General features: G+C 50.5%; 2 protein-coding genes across 12 annotated transcripts in view; one reads left to right on the forward strand and one right to left on the reverse strand.

Annotated features, from left to right (window-relative positions):
• Window positions 1–289: 289 nt before the first annotated feature.
• On the reverse strand, window positions 290–19776 carry LOC105491322 (DEAH-box helicase 38). Of its 4 annotated transcripts, XM_071084863.1 has the most exons (28): window positions 19481–19610; window positions 17696–17814; window positions 16729–17070; window positions 16199–16386; window positions 15435–15539; window positions 14409–14556; window positions 14157–14275; window positions 13922–13998; window positions 13315–13470; window positions 12607–12768; window positions 12026–12133; window positions 11606–11718; window positions 10008–10145; window positions 9418–9604; window positions 9075–9260; window positions 8580–8720; window positions 8079–8189; window positions 7868–7984; window positions 7592–7699; window positions 7101–7213; window positions 5663–5871; window positions 5412–5566; window positions 4833–4988; window positions 4609–4743; window positions 4290–4415; window positions 3704–3799; window positions 2160–2281; window positions 290–781 (listed from the first exon to the last, which is right to left on the reverse strand). In XM_071084863.1, exons 3-28 carry the CDS (start codon window positions 17049–17051, stop codon window positions 697–699), a joined length of 3684 nt encoding a protein of 1227 aa, XP_070940964.1. In that variant the 5' UTR covers window positions 17052–17070; window positions 17696–17814; window positions 19481–19610; the 3' UTR covers window positions 290–696. The 4 variants fall into 4 exon arrangements, with proteins under 4 accessions (XP_070940964.1, XP_011755942.2, XP_011755939.2 ...); XM_011757640.2 differs by lacking the exons at window positions 17696–17814; window positions 19481–19610 and adding an exon at window positions 19644–19776; XM_011757637.3 differs by lacking the exons at window positions 17696–17814; window positions 19481–19610 and adding an exon at window positions 19611–19699.
• The window catches only part of LOC105491323 (thioredoxin like 4B), a 68888-nt gene continuing 64666 nt past the window's right edge, over window positions 18915–23136 (forward strand). For 5 of the 8 annotated variants that reach the window (XR_011616559.1, XR_011616560.1, XR_011616561.1 and 2 more), the window contains exons 1-3: window positions 19840–20159; window positions 20418–20571; window positions 21910–22074. Coding sequence is in view for 5 of the 8 variants with exons in the window: in XM_011757650.3 (XP_011755952.2) it covers window positions 21943–22074 (132 nt within the window). In the remaining 3 variants the exon portion in view is untranslated. Of the gene's footprint in view, window positions 19341–19839; window positions 20160–20417; window positions 20572–21909; window positions 22075–23136 lie in introns of those variants that run through there. The other 3 variants (XM_011757651.3, XM_024795913.2, XM_011757652.3) reach the window with 2 other exon arrangements.

Genomic DNA, 23136 nt, shown 5'->3' on the forward strand with positions numbered 1-23136 from the left:
ATCCAGAGCAATCACATGGACCTCTTTCAAGCAGCCAAACCACGCCGGGGAAGGCTGGGGCGGACTCCTGCGCATCTCCCTCCCATGACCTGGCCATCAAGGCGGACCTGCCATTGCCCCCCAGTCTCAGGAGCAGCTGGGCACCCTCAGAGCTCGGCCTGCCTTGTGCATTAATAAGGGTGGATCCAGGACGACCCATGCAAGGGAAGTCAGGGCAGGCTTCTGCCCCCCTCCCCCACCTTTACTACATGATTTAAGGGGGTGAAGGAAAAAGTCAGACATGCAGTCATGTTTTACAAATAATAAATTTATTTCCAAATCCTGAATTATAACCAAATTACAATTCCCTTTAGGTCTTTTTTGCTGCTTTACACAAGGATTAAAAAAGACACAGCCACAACCAAGTCACACATACGCCAAGCGTCCTGGGTCAGTTTATTTGGATGCAATGGGTCCAGCCACCTCCCGGCAGCATCTCGGATGCTCTGCAGCCCGGCTCCTGCCATATCACACTCCTGCATGGAAGAACTCCACCTCCTCTGCCAGAGTCTAGTCCAGCAGGAACTGCCCTAGGGGGCCGTGATGTGCACAGATGAAAGTCCTCAGATGAAAGGGCTTTGTCCGCAGCCTCAGGGCTCCCGCCAGAGGGCTCAGGACCCAATACCTGCTGCCATCCTCTCTGGGGACAGCCTCAGCTCACAGACCAAAGCGGGCTGGCGTGCGGCGAGGGGTCATAGGCTCCCCTTGCTCTTTCCGGCCTGGAGTGTAGATCTTCGTAGACCTGGAGACACAGCAGGAGGGATCAGGAAACACCGTGCCCTCACCCCCAGCAGGGAGGGCAGGAGGATGCAGAGCCCCAGGACTTACTGTTCCTAACCCGTGGTGGGAAGCTCTGGGGCCGAGGGATCTCCTCCCGGGCACATTCCCACTCCCCTGCCGCCCCCATGTTCGACTGGCGATGTAATCAAGGAAGCTCACTCATTCCGAAATGCTTTAGATCAGATTTTAACAACTCCTCCCACAGCCCCTAGGGGAGCTACAAAGGCAGCTTCCCTCCACCTCACTGCCGCCACTCCAACTGCACAGCAGCCTGCCTTTGTCCCCAATGCCTGGGAGGCAACTCTAAACCCTTGGAATTTCCCAAGTGACTGGAGTGTCTGCTATTCATGGGGCCCCTCAGCCCTCTTCTGAGAGATTATGCTAATGAGGTGACTCTTGGTGAGCCCCTTGAGTTTATCCAACAAGATGACTCAAGGCGGGCTGGCCTCTCGGCATGGGGTAGCACGGGTGCTCTGAGTCACGTGCTATCAGCCTCACCTCTGGAGAGGAGAGGGGACTCGAGGCTGAGCGCTACCACGTGACAATGATTCAGTCATTCATGCCTAAGTACTGGAACCGAACCCCGATGATAAGAACTCCGGACACTGAAGTTCAGGTGAGCTTCCTGGCTGGCGATAACCTGTCATACTGTCATGCATCAGTGTGCCATGTGGGGACGTGTTCCTGAGGACGAACGAGGCTTCACATGTGAGACCCTCCCAGACCTTGTTCTATACATCTCTCCCTTTGGCTGCTTTAATTTGTACCTTTTTGGTATAATAAATCTATAATGGTAAGTACAGCACTCTCCGGAGTTCTGGAAGTCATTCTAGCAAATACTGAACCTGCAGGGGTCCACAGGGATCCCCAGATTTGTTGAGGGTTGGCTGGAAGTGAGGATGGTGTCCACACCTGCAGCTGGTATCTGAAGTGAGGGTGGTCTCACGGAGGACTGTGCCTGCGACCTGTCAAGTCTGGCCTAACTCCGGGGACCAGCACAGACACAGAAGCCCAAGGCGCACTTCTCCCCACTGCACTGTGGTTTCCAACCCTCTTGCTTGTGAGTAAAGCTGTGAGAGCCACTCTGCTCCTCCAGGCCACCTCAGGCCCTGAATCCCTGCCGATGACTGGGAGTTGCAGGCGTACAGTCGCCCCTTTAAAACTGTTGGGAACTCCTCCCACCCGTCCATGTGACCACCCAATGCACAAGCAACTTCTGTCACCAGTTCGCCTTCACACATGTACCTTCCCATAAATCCTGACCCTGCATCAGGGCCTGGTCTCTGGCAGCCTCCTGGGATGGGTGCCACCCCAGCCAGAGTCCCAAGGCTGGAGCTCACCTGACACTGCCCAGGGGGCTGCGCTTCTCCTGCTCCTGCCGCCGTGCTCGCAGCTGTTCCTCGGCCAGCGCCATCTCCTCCTCCATGGCAGAGGCTTCCTCTTTGGCCCGACGACGGTTCTCCTATCGAAGAGGGACAGACCTGGCTGAGCCTACTGGGGACCACTAAGGAAGGAGGCTTCGTCAGCACCCAAATCCCTGCAACAAACCAGGCGCTGCATCCACCAGCCCAGTGCTCCACATGGCTGCCTGCCCCAGTACCAAAGCTACCTTCTCTTCTACAGCTGAGGCCTGCTTTTTTCATTGACTCAAGATTGACTCAAAACACGGAACAATCAGTCCTAACTCAGTCATCCCTCAGTCCAGGAAGTACTTACATTTCCTTCTTTTTTGAAAAATCAAGTTCACAACTATGCCAGGAAGTACAGAAAAACAGGGAAGATGTTACCTGCTGGCTGGAACTGACAGGCATAAGATGCAGGAGAGCCTGGTGTCGGGAGAATGATGCTACGAAAGGGGTAAGCCGAAGCCCAGCACCATTTTGCAACCCTAAATATAGATCTAGGTGACGGCTATCGACAGACACTAAAACCTCAAGGAGATGGAGGAGCAGTGGAAACCTATCAGGGAAGGGGCAGGCTGCCACCACTGTGGCCCCTCATCCATCCTCCCAACAGCAAAGGTGGGGCCACCAGACCTCACACACCTCCTGAAGGCATCTAAGAGGAGGTTCAGAGCGCCACAGGCAGGCATCCCTGCCACACACAGCTGAGCCACGATCTCATAGAGCAACTGGACTCATCACCAGCTTACAGCAAGTGCACGAAACACAGGTACAGGTTGACACCACTGTGAGCAAGCGATGAGGCAAATACATCATACGGACTATCTGACAGGACAAACGACCTGGCGGCTCCAATACATCAATGTCATGGAAAAAGCGTGGGGTGGAGCCTGTTCTAGAATGAAACAGTTAACACACATAAGCAGTTACAATGTCTGGATCCTAATTCAAGCCAATCGATCATAAGAAGTTATCTTTGAGACAAATGGAGAAATCCAAATGCGGACTGAAGACTTAGGTGACATTCACTATTCATTTCTTTATGAGTGATAATGGCGCAGATGCTATATTTAAAATTTTAAGTCCTTTTAGTCAGAGACACATACTCAAGTATTTATGGATGAATAATATGATATATGAGATAAGCTTTAAAATATTCCAGAAAAAAAAATGGGTGTGTGTGGATGGGGGTAGGAATAGTGAAACTGAACAAATGTTGACAATTATAGAGGCACGGCATTGAATTCATGGTGACCTGTTGTACTGTTTTTCCCACTTTTATGAATATTTGGACTTTTCAATAATGAGTTTTTTGGTTTTTGGAGTGGGTGGTGGGGAATCACAGACCAGCCTGCTAGATCACAGCCTTTATGTCTGCAGAGAGAAGTAAGTGGGTTGGATGATCACAATTCTGCAATACCCAGTGGAAGGAACATTGACCCCACAAGCAAACAGCACCCTCGCGGAGCACAGAACCTCACCTGCCGTGACTTGCCCGCCTGTTTCACGCTGTAGAACATGGGGCCCAGCTCCGCCAGCCACTCCCCGTCCACAGCGGTCACGCACTGCATGTACTCCTGTGGGCAGAAGGGCAGGGAGGCGAGGGTCACAGGAGGGCCAATGTCCCTCCCAGAGTGGTTCCATAATTAGGAGCCACATGGGAAGGGGCCAATCCCTGACTCTGCAAGGCTGAAACAAGGAAGGGAAAAACCCCAGATACTCCCATCCAAACTCCTCCACACCTGAGAAAATGCCCCCTAGTGTCTAAGAGAAAACGCCCAACCTCTCTGAAAAGCCTACTGATGACACCAAGAGGAGTTGCTCATCCCAAGCAGCAAGTGGGGAACGATCCTGCCCGCACAGCTGAGGTCACTGCAGTCTAGAGGTCAACCCTGTGCAGAGCCTCCCCAAGTCCCCAAATGAAAACTAACCTCACACACCCCGCAAAGCAACGCATGTGGCCTTAAGGTTCCCAGGCTAAAAGCTCATGCCAGAAGGCAGTGAAGGGTTTCCAAGCCTGGCCAGACAGGGGGCCTGCGCCATGCAAGTGCCTCGGAAAAGACTCACCTTGGTGGTCATGACCAACTCGTGATACACTATGTAATCCGGGGTGTAGCCCATTCCAAAAAGGGAGCTGGTGGGGTGCAAGTGGCAGGGCATCCCCGTGCGGATGTTCACGTACTCCCCGATTCCCTAGGGAGGAGACACAACAGGCAGCCATGCCAGGAAACCACCACCCATTTGGGCAGCTACCCCATCCCTTAACGCTGTCTTGACACGGCCTTTGGGGGAAGCCCAGCTCTGCAGAACCGCACCAGGAGAAAGGATGACTTTGCCCTCATACAGGTATCAGGCCGGGAGGGGCCCCCTGGGCTCCTGGGCTCACCTTGAGCTTGGCTGCTTGGTGGAAATAGGCAGCACAGATGCACTTCCTGACGATGTCCCAGTCAGTGCCACACGAGGCCAGGCTCATCCGCTGCTGCACCATGATGTCTTTGAGTTGAGCTCGCACCTCCCGGACCTAGGGCAGGACACCGAGATGCCAGGAGGGACCTCCTTCCCTCCTGACCCTCCCCTCATCCCAATATCCTGCTCATCCACCACCCCTACCTTCCGCATGGCCTTAGCATGGATGAAATGATCGTTACACCAGATGGTGGAGTAATTATTGTTCTTCCACTGCAGGTAGACATTCAGGTAGGTCAAATGATCGCTCTCAGGGACAGCGAACTTCTCCCGGATTTGATCACTCTCCTCCTCTCGACCCTAGGAAGGGAAAAAGAACCTTCACTCTAAGTACAGGGGGGTCCAGGCCCACTGAGCACATCCCAGAGGTTCTAACACTACCAACTACCCACACATAGAACTTCAAACATGTCAACAGGTTGCCCTGACAATTTGAGAAAAACAATTTTTAAAAAGGTCTATTCTAAAACATGAGGGCGCAAGAGCAACCATACCAGAAGATAAAAAATGCTCTTGCAAATTTCCAAAGCATTTCCTGAGAACCACTGGCCCAGCCCTTCCTTTCCCCTACCCCAACCTGCTTAACCGAGAACAGCAAAATCATTCTTCAGAAACTTTGATTCCACCCTCTGTTCCATTTCAGTTATACAGAGAGAAGCCATTCCCCTTTCCGACGCTTGCTCGAGCCCTCTGGGGAGAGAGGAGAGCCAGCCGCTGCCCCACCTTGGGCCTGTAGAAGATGGCCGGGACGGAGAGCATGGAGACGATGAGCAAGATCTCGGAACTGCAGCCCATGTCACAGGACACGATGAGCATCTTGGACAGGGCAGGGTCCAGCGGGAACTCCACCATCAGCCGCCCGGTAGAGGTCAGACCACCTAGGAGAGATGAGCAAACCCAGATATTTGATGGGACAGTAGAGAGAAGAGGGAAGTCAAGCGCCAGCACCCATGAGGCTCCTGGGGCCACTTCACCTGTGTTGTCCAGGGCCCCGAGGATCCAGAGCTGATACATGGAGTTGAGCATGTTGTCCTCCGGGGGCGGGTCCATGAAGTGGAACTGCAGCAGGTCCTGCACCCCAAGGGACTTGAGCAGCAGCACCACGTTGGCCAGGTTGGTCCTCTGGATCTCGGGCACTGTGGTGGTCAGGAGCTCATTCTTGTAGGCGCTCTGGGTGTAGAGCCTGCCGGGGAGAAGACCCCATCTTCTCACCACAAGGAAACTCCACGGCAAGCCAGTCCAGATGGAATCCCACAGGGAGGGAGGACATTCTCATTTCTTCTCCCCACCCCCTACCTCAGTGAATCACTGACTTCCACCCATTCAAAACTCCAGCCTGCCAATTCAGCCCTTCTGGGGCCTCTTACCTGTTTCATTTCTCCTTTTTTTTCCAGACGAAGTCTGGCTCTATCGCCCAACCTCTGCCTCCCAGGTTCAGGCGATTCTCCTGCCTCTGCCTCCCGAGTAGCTGGGACTACAGGCACCCACCACGACGCCCAGTTGATTTTTGTATTTTTAGTAGAGATGGGGTTTCACCATATTGGCCAGGCTGGTCTTGAACTCCTGACCTTGTGATCTGCCTGCCTCAGCCTCCCAAAGTGCTAGGATTACAGGCATGAGCCACCGCGCCCAGCCATCTGTTTCATTTCTGGAACCAGTGGGCCTGGGACTAGAATCATGGCTGGGTTTTATTTTCTTTATATTTTTCTATAGTCACTAATGCTCTATAGTGAATACATTTTTTTTTTAATTGGAACAAAAAAGGGGCAGAGAACCAGGCACAGTGGTTCACGCTTCTAATGCCAACACTTTGGGAGACCAAGACAGGAGAATTGCTTTAAGCCAGAAGTTCACAATACCAGCCTGGGCAATATAGCAAGACCCCATCTCTACAAAATATGAAAAAAATTAGCCAGGTGTGGTGGTGCCTGCCTGCAATCTCAGCCACTTGGGAGGCTGAGGTGGGAGGCTCACTTGAGTACAAGAGATCAAGGCTGCAGTGAGCCGTGATTGTACCACCACACTTCAGCCTGGGTGACAGAGCAAGACTCTGTCTCTAATTGGGAAAAAAAAAAAAAAAGAAAGAAAAGAAAACGGGGAAAGAGAACAATAGAAATAAAGAACCAACGGCATCATTTGTCCAGACCTACCCTCTGAAGGGAGGCAGGCTGTAATTACCTGCAAGTCTACCTACATCCATGTAAGTTGGCCTCAGACCTCAGAGCTCCCTGGAAAGCCACTCCTTCCTTCCTCAGTAGCATAGGATGAAAGGACTAACAAGCGGCAGCCCTGCCAGCAGCTTCCAGCCTTGGGGACCAACTCTAGGGCCAGCATCCTGCCCGCCCCCGCCCAGGTTCCATGCTCAGCAACCCCGGCGCTGCCCCGGAAAGCAGGCTAGCACAGGGCTCCTACCTGAAACACTGACCTGGGCCCGTCCTGCCGGCTCGCCCTGACCGCTGATTGGCATTGGCCTGGCTAATGGGATAGATCTGCAGAGCATCCATGCCAATCCTGGGGTTGAAGACCTAGGAGGGGATGGCAAAGAGCTGACAAAGGACAGAGTGAAGGGAAAGTGGAGGTAGGCCTGAGACAAAGGCAAGCCCTGGTTGCTACACATGGCAGAGGAAGAGCTAGGAGCCTCTAGAAATGTTCTCATGAACACCTGAAGAAGTCTTCCCCACAAACACCAGCTCTGTGAGCTCTACTGTTAAATTATCTACCTCATCGAGGTAGACGAGTTAAATGAACCAAGCACAGTGAGTCAATGTGAGCCTCCTACCACCAACCACCACTTCCACGCGCTCCCCGCATCCCAGGGCCAGAGCAAGGCCCTGGCTTCCCATCCCGCAGCTCAGTTAGCTTCTGGTGAAGACCCAGGCCCTGCCTCCCATGTCTTCTCTTACCTTTAATTTGCAATAACCAGAATCGATAACAAACATGATGCCATCAACAGTCAGAGACGTCTCGGCAATGTTGGTGGCAACAATGCACTTCCGAACGCCATCTGGAGCCTAGAGCAGGACATACAGGGAGGGAAAAATGAGTCCCTCGAGACAGGAAAGGCTTCACGAGGGGGAAAAGCCCACCTCCTAGCCCACCCCTTGCCAGGACAGTCACATCCCCTCTCGCTTCCTTTAGAGAACTCCAGAAGCCATTCCTGGACATTCCTGCTGTCACACCTTCTGGAAGATTTTGGCCTGGAGGTCAGAAGGCAGCTGAGAGTAGATGGGCAGCACGGCCAGGGCAGGTGCATTCTCCAGTTCCTCCAGATGCTCCACAATTTGGTCTGAGGTCACCTGAGAGCCCAGGGAGAAGCTGTGAGACACTGGAACCCTAACCTTTCATATGCAGGACACACCCACTCATCACAGTCGTGACCAAGGCATGTACCTCAATGTCCTCCTGGCCAGGCATGAAGATAAGGATGTCCCCAGGGGCCCCCGACAGGTGTACCTGCAAGGACTGCTTCACTGCAGCCTCCACGTAATCCTCCTGTGGGGTCTGCAACAGCAGTGGGGACACAGTCAGAGGGAGGTACTAGAAGCGCAGGCCAGGCATCCCTTGGGAGCCCTGTGGCCCAGGCACTGCTCTGGGCTGCAGCCATGGACTTTAAGGGTCACCTCCAGATGGGCCTGACTGCGAGGCCTCCACAAGAAGGCACAGTGCCTCCCTGGGCCCTGTACTTCAGCCCCAAAGAAACAATGAAACGAAACCTCACCCAGAGCAGAGTCCTTGGTCCCCCTGAGCCCCAGAGCTGCAGGCTGCCCCATTTGCCCCATGGTCCCCAAGAAATCTTCTCCAACCCAGTCCCCTACCCACCCTCCAGCCGGCTTCTCATCAAAGAACTGCATGGCACGGAAGGGTCAGTTCGTAACATGGTGGCCTCAATACCTTGCTGAAGAGAATGTCAACAGGGAAGGTACGGCCAGGGATGTGGAAGATGGGGACATTCCCAAAAAAGGCAGCAAACTTCTCTGCATCCATCGTGGCTGATGTGACGATGAGCTTCAGGTCTGAGCGCCGAGCCACCACCTGAGAGAAGAGGCGGCTCAGAGGCCTCCATGGTGGGGACCCTTGGCTCCTGCCCCAGTCCCATCAGCACCACCCCCGAGGAAACAGAAGCCAAAGCTGACGAACAGGCCTATTCGATTCTTACCAATCCTGAAGACTGAAGCAATGGAGCAACTGCCCAGAAAACCCCGAGTCACCCTCAGCAGGGCAAGAACAGCATAAACTACAACCCGAATGTGAACTCTGCAACCAGAGGCCTCAGGAAACTCCGGCCTGCCGGAGAACCCCTCAGCCCACCTGGAGCACCCCACTAGCTACTGGTGGTGCACTGGTCAACACCCCATGCGCAGAGAGACCAAACCACACAGCCCTCACCTCCCGGAGCAGCCCGAAGAGCACGTCAGTGTTGAGGGAGCGCTCGTGGGCCTCGTCCATGATGATGGCACTGTAGTGATCCAGGTCGGCTTCCCGGAGGGACTCTCGGAGCAGGATCCCGTCAGTCATGTATTTGATCAAGGTGTTCTCTGAAGTGCAGTCTTCAAAGCGGATGGCATAGCCCACCTGGAGGTCAGAGAGATGGCTCAGACGCCCTGGCCACCAGCTCACCACCAGCACACCCCGTACTGGGGTCCGGGTCTTAGCAGATCACACCCTTTGGCACAAATGGGTGGAGGCTACCAGGGAATAACAACATGACTCAGCCCCCACGCCCACTCACCTCCTCACCAAGGTTTCCCCCCATCTCTTCACTGACTCTCTTGGCCACTGACATGGCAGCTACACGCCGGGGCTGGGTACACCCAATCATCCCGTAGTCCGTGTAACCATCTTCATGCAGGTACTGTGTCAGCTGAGTGGTCTTACCACTCCCTGTCTCCCCAACCACGATCACGATGCTGTTGTCTCTACAAGGACAAGGAGGCAAAGGACTTATCAGCCAAAGTGGAAGGCCAACGCCCAGCCTTCAAGAAGCCTCCGCTACCTCCTATTCCCGTGACTAGCTATCCAGGGAGCGTGCCAGTTTAGAAGGGAGAATTTCACTGGGAAAACAGCCTCTTACTGGGATACCACCGGAAACGTCTGGAATATAGTGAGGTTTAAACAGGTGAGCTAAAACAAAATGGTGACATCCCGTTACTTTGTGCAGTGTACCCCAGGCATGAGGTCAGAGGAAAAAATTATTTCCCTTCTCCATTGGGTGCAATGCACAAAAGAAAAAGAGCTCCTGGGTAAACATGGGAGACCAAGGGCACCCCTGATTTGACACTTGGGCCCCGGTGAAGATTCTTGGGCCCCGGGTGAAGTTACCTGATAATAGTGAGCAGCTCCTGCTGCACTGCAAAGATGGGCAGGTACTGCCTCTGCTCCAGGATGGACTTCTTCTTTGCAAATTCACTGCTGGCTTCGCTCTTTTTCTTCATGTGATCTGCAAACTTCTGCTCTGTCCTAGGAACACACAGCAGCCTAAAGACCCTGTATGGTGCCCCATGCTGTCCTTCCTGATTGGGTTACTGCCCTTCTTCCTACGCTCAGGAATGAGGACTTCGGCAAGAGTCTGAGACACCAAAGCAGCCAGGGAATCTGAGACAGTTCTCATCGGCCTCAGGACTGAAGCTGCTATGTGAGAATCCATCATCCACAACACACTCAACACCACAGGGTCCAACAGAGCTGAACACGGATCGGAGGAGTTACAGATTACCACGCTAGCAAACCCTCTAACCAAAACCGAGTGAGCAGAAGAAGAGTGGAAATCAATCCCCAGGTCACAAACTTTTAGAAAATACCCTCAGGCAATTTCAGCACAGCACCTAAAGGGCTAAAATAGCCACACAGGCCCTGGGAGGAGGTAAGGGTGCAGAGCACACGACATGGGTCAAACTTCCTCCCTCTTCTTGGCAGGACAGCAGGAAAGCATAGTCTGTACGGCTTTGTTTTCAAACAATTGTGAAAACAGCCCCACTCAACAGTAACCTGCAACCTCTACCGAAAGCTCTCAATGTCTGATATGTGAACACACCCAAGACGCAGAGCACTGTCACTTTCTCAAAGCTGCCTGGCAAAAAGACACCAGTTCGGTGCTCCAAACTGTCCACAGACTCCTCCCCAACCCCTTCCCCAGAGACTTCCTGTCTGATCTGCCGCCCCATGCTCTGTTGAGCTTCCTATTTCTAATTTCACCCAGTCCCTCCTGGTCACCCAATAACTAATACCTAAGGAATTAAGTTAACTAGAGATGAATAAGAGCTGATCAATAGTATCAACTTCTCATCTGGATATTTCACAGAGGAGTAGAGAGAATTATTAACTCAGATGACTGCTCAGTAGAACATGACGGCATTCGAAGGATGAGGATCTTGAGGGGCAGATGAGTCCAGCCACCTACCTGCCCAACGCAGGAATCCCAACTCAGCATCTGCTTAGATGCCTCTATGAACAGAGAAGTCACTGGCCAATAAGAAAACCCTTTCTATTTTGGAACCTCTTTTAAAAGCAGTTCTTATAGTGAACTGAAATCTAAGGGACTAAAACCCAGCGGCCCACAATGAACTCCTGGGAGGCATTTCAGCAGAGTGGCTCTGATATGGGACGGCCTGGGTCTGATCATGACTCCCTCACTGATGAGCTGGGCGACCTCAGACAAGTTACTTAACCTCCCTGGGCCTCCTTTCTCTCACAACACCAGTACCAGAGGAAGCAGTGGGGCAGCAGGAATCACATCTAGGAAAAGTGGAAGACAGTGAAGAGACCAGGATGGAGGGACCGGAGAGAGTGGAAGATGCAGACAGGCATCCTAAGAGTCTCCCACTCAGGAGCCACAAAGTCAATGAGTTCTGCCGCGACTGCTTGCACGGGACCCCCATCTTTGGAACAAGGCTGCTCCGCTGCTGGCACAGGCTGCCCACCTGTAGTCCACCTTCCCGTCCTCCGTCACAGCTTTATCTGGTTCTTCCTCCTTCTTGACGCCCATTATATCTCCCAGTTTGGTCCCAGCCAGTTCCCAGTGTTTGTGCTGAGCCTGAAAAGGAAAAAGGTCAGTCTATTCCATCCTGCCACATGACTGTGGGCAATGGAAAATCAATCCCAGGGGACAGCAGGCTTCACCCTGCGGGTGGTAAACTCCTCCAGGGCGCTGGTGGCACTAACCACGCATTCCGAGCCTCAAGCCTCCAGCTCTCCCAACACCAGGCCCCGCAGCTGTCATGACTAAGGACTTGATAGAGGGGACTCCTACCTTCTATCTGTGGGCCTAATAAGACTTTTGAAAAGAAGAAAAAAGAAAAAAATACGCATAGACTTCCCAGCCCCGGTGCCAAGAAACCAACCTTCTTGCGCTCCTTCTGCTCCCTGTGCTTCCGCACTGTCTGGCTGCCTTTCCGAGCGATGATGGCCAGGTCAGAAGTGGCGTCCTTCACTGGAATCACCGGCTCCGGCTGCAGCGGTGGGTAGAAAGAGCAATGCCCATTAAAATCAGCAGGAGTCCTGCCTGTGAAAGGGACTGCCATACTCTCATGGTACAGGACTATTTTTCCCCTTCTCTTTTTCCTGTCTCCACATCAGGCCTTTTTTTTTTTTATTTTGAGACAGAGTCTCGCTGTCACCCAGGCTGGAGTGCAGTGGTGTGATCTCTGCTCACTGCAGCTTCTGCCTCCCAGGTTCAAGCAATTCTCCGGCCTCAGCCTCCCAAGTAGCTGAAACTACAGGTGCCTGCCACCACGCCCAGCTAATTTTTGTACTTTTGAGACGGGTTTCACTATATTGCCCAGGCTGGTCTTGAACTTCTGGTCACCAATGATCCACCCACCTCAGCCTCCCAAAGTGCGGGGATGACAGGCATGAGTCACTGCACCTGGCCCACATGAGGTCTCTCTGAGCTGTCTTGTCCCTGGCCACAGAGGAGCCTCACCTGCTTGGTGAAGACAATGCGCCCATCCAGAAAGGGAGGCACCAGATTGTGCACCATCAGATGCACCTTGGCTGCATTGTCCTCTTCAAAATCCTCGTCCACCTCCAGCCGATGGACCACCCCACTGGTGAGCATGCGGTTTGTCTCCCAGCGCTCGTTATCCTGTGAGGACACAATGGGAACCATACTCAGATTTCCACCCCAAAGGTCGTCCTGAAAGGTTACGAGGTGTCCACACATCAAGTCCTGACAGAAGGCCACTGGTGGCTGCAAAGATGTCACAGGCCTCTACCCACAGCTCCAAAGACAGAAGAGGAACTGATCCCAAATCACCTGCAGGACTTTGTTCTAAGAAGCAGCACCTTTCATCTAAATCAGAACCTCTAGATGAACATATGAATGGTAAGCACCCCTAGCCCACATCAGAGACACAAAGAACACAGACCACAGAGGCAGGTCCCAATGCACCTGCTCCCATCAACAGTACCTTCCCTCAAGGAAGTACTGCAAAAGAGAGAAGTATGAGCCAGGGCTTCCCTTAAGCTACTAAAAGGCTCATCACCCACTCCTCTTCCACCTCCAGAGGATCTGGTCCTCTCGGCAATCAGGGCACAAGCTGTGCTGCCCTCACTTGGGCATAACCTGCTGCTTCCCCACGTGCTCTACCGCCAGCTCTGAATCTGCTCCAACTTCTGCAGGCTGCCTCACCTCATTGATCTGTCTCCGCTGAGCTGAAATGCGCTTCTGCTTCTGTTTATGCAGGTGCTGCTCCCGCCTCCTCACATAGTCCTCAGAGGAGTAGGCCAGTGGGTTGTGGAACTCATCATAGCCCTCGTCCATCATGTACCAATCCCGATCGGCTTGCTGCAGGGCAGGAGGTGAAGCAAGGGAGTGAGGGACAGATCAAGTTTATGCACGAGACATGGCCAACAGAGGAGGGGATGTGTGGTAGGAAGTCACTACTGCAGTGGAGCTACCCTTGTGAGGGGTGCTGGAGAGGCCACCCTGCAGCCACGTGCTGTCTGGAGGAGAACCACAGTGGGAGACTACACAGGACTGGAGGGCAGCCCATCACAACAGCACTTCTTAGAGTGACCACATGGTGGCACCAACACATAACAGAAAAGTTAGGTCAGCCTACTGCAGTGAGTGACAGGGTTCACCCTGCCGCCTATGCCTCTGCAAAGAGACTCCAGGGCATCGGGGCTGAACAGGGCTCAGGTGCACCCTCATCAAAGCCCAGTCCTGCTAGAGGGTCACCCATTTACAGATGGCCACCAGCCTTGATCAGCCCCTCAGAGGTATAAAGTTGTACCCTCTGGTCATCCTCCCACTGCTGCCGCTCCTCCTCCGTGTCAAATGAAATTCCTTCTTCGCCTTCCTCGCGTCTTCCTGGAGGAGCACAGGGAGCAGGTCAGTCCACGCCCTGGCCTATCCCCAGAGGCCCCGGACAGATCTGCAGGGCCACGCAGCTCCAGAAGGGCAGCCCCTGCTCATCCTCGCTAGGGCGAGCAAGCCTGCTCTTCTGCCTCCTGCCCCCCAGGCCTCACCTCGACCTCTGGACAGACGTGGGGTGGACCCCAAGTGTCTTCTGTCATCGGCCCACTCATTGTATTTGTAGGAGGGAGTTGGCAGAGGCGTGTCATCCGAGTACTTGCCCCTCACAGACCTGGGAACAGCAGCACCAGCATCACAAAACTGTCACTGAGCTAAGCCACGTCCTACTGGCCGCCATCTGCTCTCCCTGCCGAGGCTCCTTACCGCCACCCAGCGAAACTGGGCTGCTCTGCCCGGAACATCACCTGTCTCGATCTCGAGTGGACAGCCGATGGCTCCGCTCAGAATCCCGATAGGAAAGCGTCGGGGAGGGCGATTCCCACTGGGAGCGCCTTGAGGAGCCATAGCCACTGTCCTCTTCCTCCCAGGTAGACCTCGAAGGGGTGGCTGCATCTGGGTTCACAGAAGACACATCCACAGGAAACATCTCACTTAACCACGACATGGCTCTAGAACCAGTTGCCAAAAGTAAATTCCCCAAATTTACTTCTTTTACTATTTCTAAACCTTGCATGTATCTATAATGGGTAAGATCGGTTTTGACAGTTTTTTAAGATATCTCAATTTTTAGTGGTCCAGGATATATTTTTCTTTTTGTTTTTTTTGGTTTTTTTTGTTTTTTTTGAGAGGAAGTCTCGCTCTGTCACCCACGCTGGAGTACAGTGGTGTGATCTTGGTTCACTGCAACGTCAGCCTCCCGGTTCAAGTGATTCTCCTGCCTGAGCCTCCCAAATAGCTGGGATTACAGATGCCCGCCACCACCCCAGGCTAATTTTTGTACTTTCACTAGGAACGGGGTTTCACCATGTTGGCCAGGCTGGTCTCGAACTCCTGACCTCAAGTGATCTGCCTGCCTCAGCCTCCCAAAGTGCTGGGATTACAGGTATGAGCCACTGCACCTGGCCAATGGTCCAGTTTTCATTCTGTGTTTATGACAACATCTTAAGGGATATTTACTTTATCTCTACAAACACACCCCTCTGGGATATAAATAGTTCTTTTTAATAAACCCTTCTACCTCCAGCTCCCTATTCTTTCCTGCCATTTGGAAAACTGGCCATTCAGCAAACCAGCCTCTCACCTTACAGGAACCACATCCACCCCAAGTGCAGAGCCGTGCCCACCTGACTCAGAACCAACTATCCCAAGATGTTCATGGTGGAATCGGGAATTCTGACTCAATGCCTCAGCAATCTCCCTGAAGACAAGAGTCACTCACTCTGCGTTTTATACACTGGAATCCTCACAAGCCACCAAAACAGTGAGTCTACCTTTAGGTCGATGTCGTGGGCTCTCAGGCTCATTTCTTCTGCTGCTACGCTCTGACCCTCCATCTCGCTCCGATCTGCTGCTGTGCCTACTTCTATCCCGGTCATCTATGAAGAGTCACACAAAGCTTAAAAACATGCACCCCATCCTAAGGTACACCCATCTTCACCCTAGAGAAAGGACATAGGCTGCCCACTCACTCACAGGTGCAACCTGCACCGCTCGAATGTGATCCGTAGACTCCTGAAACTCACCTATGCCCATTCTCCCAAGGGGGAAAAATAGTTACTGCCTAGAAAGTTTCAAACCCACAGTAACAGTTATTTTCTAGCAAAAATTCAAAAAATAATAGTACAAGTTTACAGTAAATCTTTTTTTTAATAGTTATAATTCTATCAGCTATAAAACTTAATACTGAGCAAAGACAGCATTGGATTTTTTTTGTCTAGCTTTGTTCCATAGCACTGTCCTTTCTCTATCACCAATACTATTAGAAACACTGGTCTCTTGTACATATTTACCCATTATCTCCTTTATCATAATAAAACAAAGACCACACACTCAAGGAGAACACCTATGTTACAGGCAACAGTTCTTTTCTTAAACTACTATTCCCAATCCCAACAGGGTCAAAACCACTCAGGCGGACATCATGCAAACAGGACTCCCTAACTAATGGGTGTTGCAAAGACTCCTGCAACAAGAAAAAGGCTGACACATTTATTCAAATGCTAATGGACAACAGGAAATGTGCTGGACAGTTTACCTCTGTCCCTCTTGCGGTCATAGTCTCGATCCCGCGATTTCTCCTTCTTCCAATCCTTTTCTTCTTTGGATGAGGCATAGACACCATGTTCGCGCCGCTCCCGCTCTCTCTGCCGACTGCGTTCCCAAAACTCTTCGCTCACACCACCTGGATGGGATGGAGTTTCTACCCGGGCAGATCGATAATGTCTGAAACAGGGAGAGCAACTGGTAAGGGCCCCTCTATAGGAGAAAAACTCTGCCCTAAAACCTTTGGCTGTCCAAACAAGTGATCTCTCCTTTTCCACTTTGTCTCCTTGGGACAGCAGGCTCACATATGGCAACAACCCAAGGCATTTCTAACCTCTACCATCTAGTCTTTAGTCACCTTTGTTTTTCCCCACAAACTCCTACCTACCTTCAATATTACAGAATCAAAATAAAATCATAAAGCTCTAAATCTCCAACAGGAAAACTGAGAGATAAACATGAGATGTTATTTTCCAGCCTCCATTTGCTTCTCTATGGGCTAACCCCTCCTAAGGCCTTTACCTGTCTTTCCGGATATTTCGGCCAGCCTGGTCACCGCCCTCTTCCTCGGCATCCTTCTGGTCATCCTTGCTCTCTTCCCAGTCCTTGTAGGAAGAGATTTTGGACTTCTTCTTGTCCTCCCCATCGTCCTTCTCCTCTCGCTCCCTCCGTTTCAGGGAAGCCAGCAAGTCCAGTCCCAGTAATGAAGGGCGGGGAGCAGGTGCCTTGAAGACATGCTGCTCGCTGGCCGCACTTTTGGTCTTGCAAATAAGACCGCCAACCTGAGAGTCCAGATCAGTGCCTTCCAATCGATGGATGGAGGCATCCTCACTGGTGTCCCCCATCACAGGATCTGGGATTTCTCTGGAAGGAAGGCAAACCATTTGGTACTGGAAAAGGCCCAGCTCTACCGTATCCCAGAATAAATGCAGTTATGGTTATATTTAGGTGATTAACCTTTCCCATCTCCCCCTAAGACCAGGACTACTTTTGCTGCCTGTCTACAAGACCTTTCCATCAAGTCACTGACAATCTCCAAAGATCCTCCTATTCTAACCCCCAACAAACACCAAAATAGGTACACACACACACACCCCATATATTCCTCCCCACCCCCGACAAGGATCCAAGAGGCAATAAAAGGCCTCACTAAGGGATACTTTCTAGAGCCTGATGTCATCTGTAACAGGGGTATAGGGAAAACACCACTAAATTTGAGTCAGAAACCTCAATTAGAAACCAGGCTCTTAATACTTTCTACCTGTATGATGGTAAGTAAATAACTTAATCTTTGTTTAACCATAATTTCATATCTATTAAATGGAAATAATTTTTACTTTATCTAATCCATGAAGCTATTGTGAGAATCAAACAAAAAGTGTATGTGAAACCATAAAGAGTAGCTCTTTATGTAACCATAAGAGTTAACATAAATGTAACTGCTACATTGTATTATTTGCTATCCTGCTATATACTGTTGGTCCCTCACCCATTCTTTACATGAGTTCCACCTCCTCCTCTCTTTAAACAACAGGTACAGCAGCACGGAGATGGGGCAGAAGGCTACCATCCATGTTCTTCATACTTCAGTGGCTTTTCTTAGCCTAGCTGCGTTTTACAGAAAACAATTTACTCACAGCAGCCAAAATCAGTTTAATAACAATCCATGTTTACCAAAAGTATTTATGAGAAATACTAGGTTAGGAAAAGGTGTTACTGAGAAGTATTTAAGTGGCTACAAGACTTCTGGCACTCAAGTTGGAACAAGCTTCTCTTTACCTCTCACTACACATCTGCCACTCATGAACATATACCAGTTCTGGGTGCTTGGATAATTCCTCTCATTCCAACAAGTTAGCAAAGCAAAGGAGGTGCCACCAGAATCCAGAATTTTTTACCAAACTCTAATTAAATGCACAGCTCTATAGAATACTGCCAAACAGACTGGACACATAATATTAATGCAGAAACAAGAGTTATATTTTGAAAATGCCATCAGGCAGAACAGAAAAAAGAAAGCTGCATATTGGTGACATCTGTACGTATGCGAGGAAATCCACACAAGAAAATAAAGATATACAGGCTCTGCTCAATAGTTGTCTAAACTAGGAAATGTACCCTGGACTGCCATTCTACACAGGTGAGAGAACACTGGATGTGTCGTTGACTGCTGTAGTTTAATGTCTAGCAAAATAAGCGTTTGATCAACTTTAAAATGAATTAATTTAAACTTATTAAAGGAGAACAGAAACCCAAACATTTCTGGAGACAGCAAAGGAAGATTCCAGCAACACATGACAAGGAGGCAGCCAGACAGGACTTAACTAGCTGCTGAGAAGAACAAATAAGAGCTAAAGAGCAAGATTCTTGGCCGGGCACGGTGGCTCAAGCCTGTAATCCCAGCACTTTGGGAGGCCGAGACGGGCGGATCACGAGGTCAGGAGATCGAGACCATCCTGGCTAACACGGTGAAACCCCGTCTCTACTAAAAATACAAAAAACTAGCCGGGCGAGGTGGCGGGCGCCTGTAGTCCCAGCTACTCGGGAGGCTGAGGCAGGAGAATGGCGTAAACCCGGGAGGCGGAGCTTGCAGTGAGCCGAGATCGCGCCACTGCACTCCAGCCTGGGTGACAGAGCCAGACTCCGTCCCAAAAAAAAAAAAAAAAAAAAAAAAAAAAAAAAAAAAAAGAGCTAAAGAGCAAGATTCTTGAGAAGAATTAATGGCAAAGAAACTACAAGGGGTACGAGAAAGCCAGGGAAGAAAGAACCTAGATTCACGCATTCAACAATTATTCACTGAGGGCGTTCCTGAGCCAATTGCTGTTCTCGGCGACAGCAACAGAGAAGACAACAAGACAAAAATCCCCGCCCACCTGAAGCTGACATTCTAGTAGAAGAGATCGCCCACCAGATTGCCTGGTATAAATAACACTGTGAGAGAGCAGAGGAAGACACAAGGAGTCCTACTCGGGCTGGGAGACAGTCTGGGGTGGGTTACAGCGGAGGCCTGGGAGAGGGAGCAAGGCCACTCCAGGCAGCATTACTGGATCTCGGCGAGGCCGCTCCAGGCAGCAGGATTTGACCAGAGCAAGGAGAAAGGCCAAAACGGGCAGGACGGGTGCAGCATCCCTGAGGTGAGTAAGGCAAGGTGGGTGACAGGGACGACAGAGGAACTCCCCAAACGGGCCCGGACCTAGGCAGGGAACCAATATCCGCCGCCTGGAGCCGCCATGATTATAGAAGAGCAGGCCAGGAAGGAAGAAGGGACTCTCACCTCACCAAGCGCGACTCTTGGGACCCTTCTGTCCCGGATTTTGGGGCGCCGGCGCTGCCACCCCTCGCTTAGACAGGCTCAAGGAGCCAAAATCCACACCTTGAAAGCGGCCATTATTGTCCCTTAATACCTTGCGCGGCCCCCTCTATCCGCCCAAAGCTACCATAGAGAGCAGTCTGGAACACGCCGATTCCTGGATCCAAGTGTGGAACGGAACGCCAACACTCAAGGCCTCCTCTGGGGCTCTGATCAGAGACACTTCCGAGTCTCCTTGTGACCAATCACAGTCTAAAAGACGACATCCCGCCTCTAGTCTGAGGGCAGGAAAAGGAGGGGAAAAAGGTCGACCATCTTTAACACTGGCGGAGGTGACGCCTAGCTTCCGGTCAGAGCCGAGCAAGGTGGGCGGTGACTAGAAGCTCTTCTGTTTATTGGGCTGTTGAGCGGGGGCCGACCGACGACCGGGAGTTTGTTTTCTGTGCTTGTGCGTTTTCTATTCGGCTTCTTTCCCGTTAGCGGGGCCACAAGGGTTGCTAGGCAACAGGTCCTGGGTGACTTGGCCTTAGGGTTCTGCCCGGCTTGGGGCTGATGAAAGGAGCCGTCCGCGCCCGGGCTCTTCCGAGAAGGGGTTGCCGACAGTCACAAAGTGGAAGGGAGGGAGGCGGCGTGGACGAGTAAGGTAAGTGCTACGGTCCCTAGCGCGTGTGGGCCAGGAGCAGCGTAACACAGGTGACTTTAAATACATATATCGGATATTTTGGAAAATAGAGATGCGCGCCCCGCTGTAAATAAAAATCACCCGTGCCTTCATACGCAGAGGTGACCACTAATGGTGTTTGGGGATATTTATTTCCAGTTGTTTTTGTGGAATACATTGTAATAAGGTTTTGTACAAAAGTGAGTTCGAAGTTTTTTTCTTTTTTTGGTGTTTCTGCAGTTGTGGCGCGCGCCTCGGGTTCCAGCTACTCGGGAGGCTGAGGCGGGAGGATTGCTTGAGCCTGGGAAGTTGAGACCAACCTGGGCAACATAGCGAGACACCGTCTCAGGAAAAGAGAGGGAGAGAGGAAAGCAGTGGAGTTATTGGTCAAAGAGTATGTTCCCTTTCTTTCCAGAAAGATTTTGTGCCTGCATTCCTGTAGGGACTCCCTGTGTCTGCCCCTACATTCATACTCTTGCCATTATTGTGTGCCACTGTCTTGTTTAATTTTCGCCAATTCAGTGACTTTGTAAACATATCTTATAATTTACTAGTAAAGCTTAACTTTTCAAATGTATTTACTGTCCATTTGTACCTCTTCTTTTGGACTAGAAAGTTGGTGGCCTGTATTCTAGTCCTTGTCGTTGTAACAGGAAGTGCAACTGTAAGCAAGCTAGTTTGTAAAATGACGGGGTTGGATTAAGCCCCTTGTACCTCAGCATTTTATGATTTGTTTATGGAATTGTAGTTTTCACACACACTCTTAACTGATCTGTTTGCCATGTAATGAGGTGCACCTAGAATCTTTAAGCCAGGTTTTGTAATAATATAATGTACACAATAAACGACTGTTTAAAATGTGTAACAACACATGCAAGAAATAATATGCTGCCATGACAAAGAATATGGATGTGTTCTATATAGAGGTATGGGGCAATTTTCATAGGTTAGGTTTGAAATAATGAAAAGTGCAGAAGAATAGATAAAGTGTGTGCGCTGAACATCTGCCACTGGTCCCTCCACAGCCATTCTTCATCCTCCTCTAGACTGCTCTGGGATGGGGAGGTTTGCCTGCCTCAACAGGCCCCTGCCCTCTGGTTCCAGTTGAAGTCAGCCAGTGGTTTCACGAGCAGAGGTCGGAGGGAGGGAGGAGAGTGGCTGCAACACTTAACAGCAGGCCACCCTCCTATACACTGTCCTCTCCACTCACCTCTTTTTGCCACACAATTCTTATAACTGCTTCCTCCCATGGCTCCTTCCTCCCATGGCCTAAGGATGGGTATAGCATCCCGGTGTTACTAGCCCCAAAGTAGTGCACTTTACCCTGTTGTTTTTCTACAACTGCCTTAATTAAACTGCTTTCAAATTACCAAAGTTTAGAGTGTCATCGCTTTCTTGCTGAAACATTGATAGAATAGGCTATCTTTTGGGGGGAGAGAGAGGGAGAGAAAAAATGTAGGAACACATATTTGTATTTTTTTGTGAATGCATAACAAAACTCTGAAAAATACATGAGAAACTAATGAAAGCACTTATCTGGCCCGGGGAAGGGAGCAATGAAAACAGGGTACAAGGAGCAGGGACAAGGAGAGGGAAACTCCACAATATTACCTTTCTATGATGTTTCTTTTATACCATGTGAATGCATTAGCTGCTCTGTGGATTAATTTTTTTTAATGAGGGCTCACACACTTAATCTAAACTATCTTTAAACTTTGCACCTTTATTTCAGGAGTGACAGGATTCACATTTGGGTTGTCTCAGGATGAGCTTCCTGCTGCCTAAGCTGACTAGCAAAAAGGAAGTAGACCAGGCGATCAAAAGTACTGCTGAGAAGGTGTTGGTTCTCCGGTTTGGAAGAGATGAAGATCCTGTTTGTCTGCAGTTAGATGATATTGTAAGTGACTGTCTAAGTGGTTTTTATTAATAATCTATATTCTTACTTCAGCATCTGAATAGTACATGAGAGGGAGTAGTCAGGGTTGGGTATATGGCTGCTCATTTAGTTCACGAAGAGCTGATTGTGTGCCTGCTCTGAGCCAAACCCCCAAATCTGTGTGTGCTGAATCTGTCTTGGATGTCCTTACCCACTAGAAGCTGTCAATGTTGTTTCACCAACAAGGCAATGGAAGAGCAAAAAACTATTAACAAGCATCTGTGAACACTATCTTTTCAGTGCTTACAATAGTAAGATAATAGTAGCCCCATTTGCCAGTGGGAGAAAAAATGCCAGAGAGGTCAAGTAACGTCCCACAGGCACAGATCCACTATATTGCAGAGCTGAGATTTGAACTCAGTTTTCTGTAGCTGCAAATAATCTGGTCTCGTGTGCTGCCTCCAGTATGTGCCTGATGCAGAGAGACCTAACCCAAAACTAAGACCTCTTAGCACCATTTCTACTGCTGCCATCCCGTGTAAGAGCTGAGCGTACAAATCCACATTTCCGTAGTTACAATGAGGGTGTGATGTGTTAGCCCTGGGGAAAAAAGGACCAGAGGATTCTACCCTCAGCCGTAGGGAGGAGGAAATACCACAGAAGTCGGTAATGTAGACACTGAAGCCACACTGCCAAAGTTCAAATCCCCGCCCTACTGCTTAGGAGCTGTATGACCTGGGGCAAATTACCTCCCTGTGTCTCAGTTTCCCTATCTATAAAATGAGGACTCTAGTAGCATATACCTTTTAAGAATGTTGTAAGGATTAAATGGGTTAACAAATGTTAAGCACTTAGGACAGTTACCACATAGTAATGTCATATAAGTGTCTGTTACTAATTATTATGATTTTCATTTCTGGGAGGATTGGGAGGAAGGAGACATTAGGGAATTTCAGTATCCATATTACATATTTCTAAGTTGTGTTGTTTTAAATGAGCATAGGTTACTTTTATAAAAACATTCAAAGAAGGAAATTAAAGGAAGAAATAGATTCACAGTTTTCCCCAAGGATTTCTACGGTT

The sequence above is a fragment of the Macaca nemestrina genome, chromosome 18 (genome assembly GCF_043159975.1).
Source record: "Macaca nemestrina isolate mMacNem1 chromosome 18, mMacNem.hap1, whole genome shotgun sequence".
NCBI lineage: Eukaryota > Metazoa > Chordata > Mammalia > Primates > Cercopithecidae > Macaca > Macaca nemestrina.

Excerpts from the sequence above, each read along its gene's own strand:
- LOC105491322 (XM_011757640.2), bottom strand. The coding sequence starts at position 17,051 with ATGGGGGACACCAGTGAGGATGCCTCCATCCATCGATTGGAAGGCACT. Across the intron at positions 16,387-16,728 it reads CGAAATATCCGGAAAGACAG|ACATTATCGATCTGCCCGGG; the intron begins GTAAAGGCCTTA and ends TCCCTGTTTCAG. Across the intron at positions 3,800-4,289 it reads AGTTGGTCATGACCACCAAG|GAGTACATGCAGTGCGTGAC; the intron begins GTGAGTCTTTTC and ends TTCTGCCCACAG.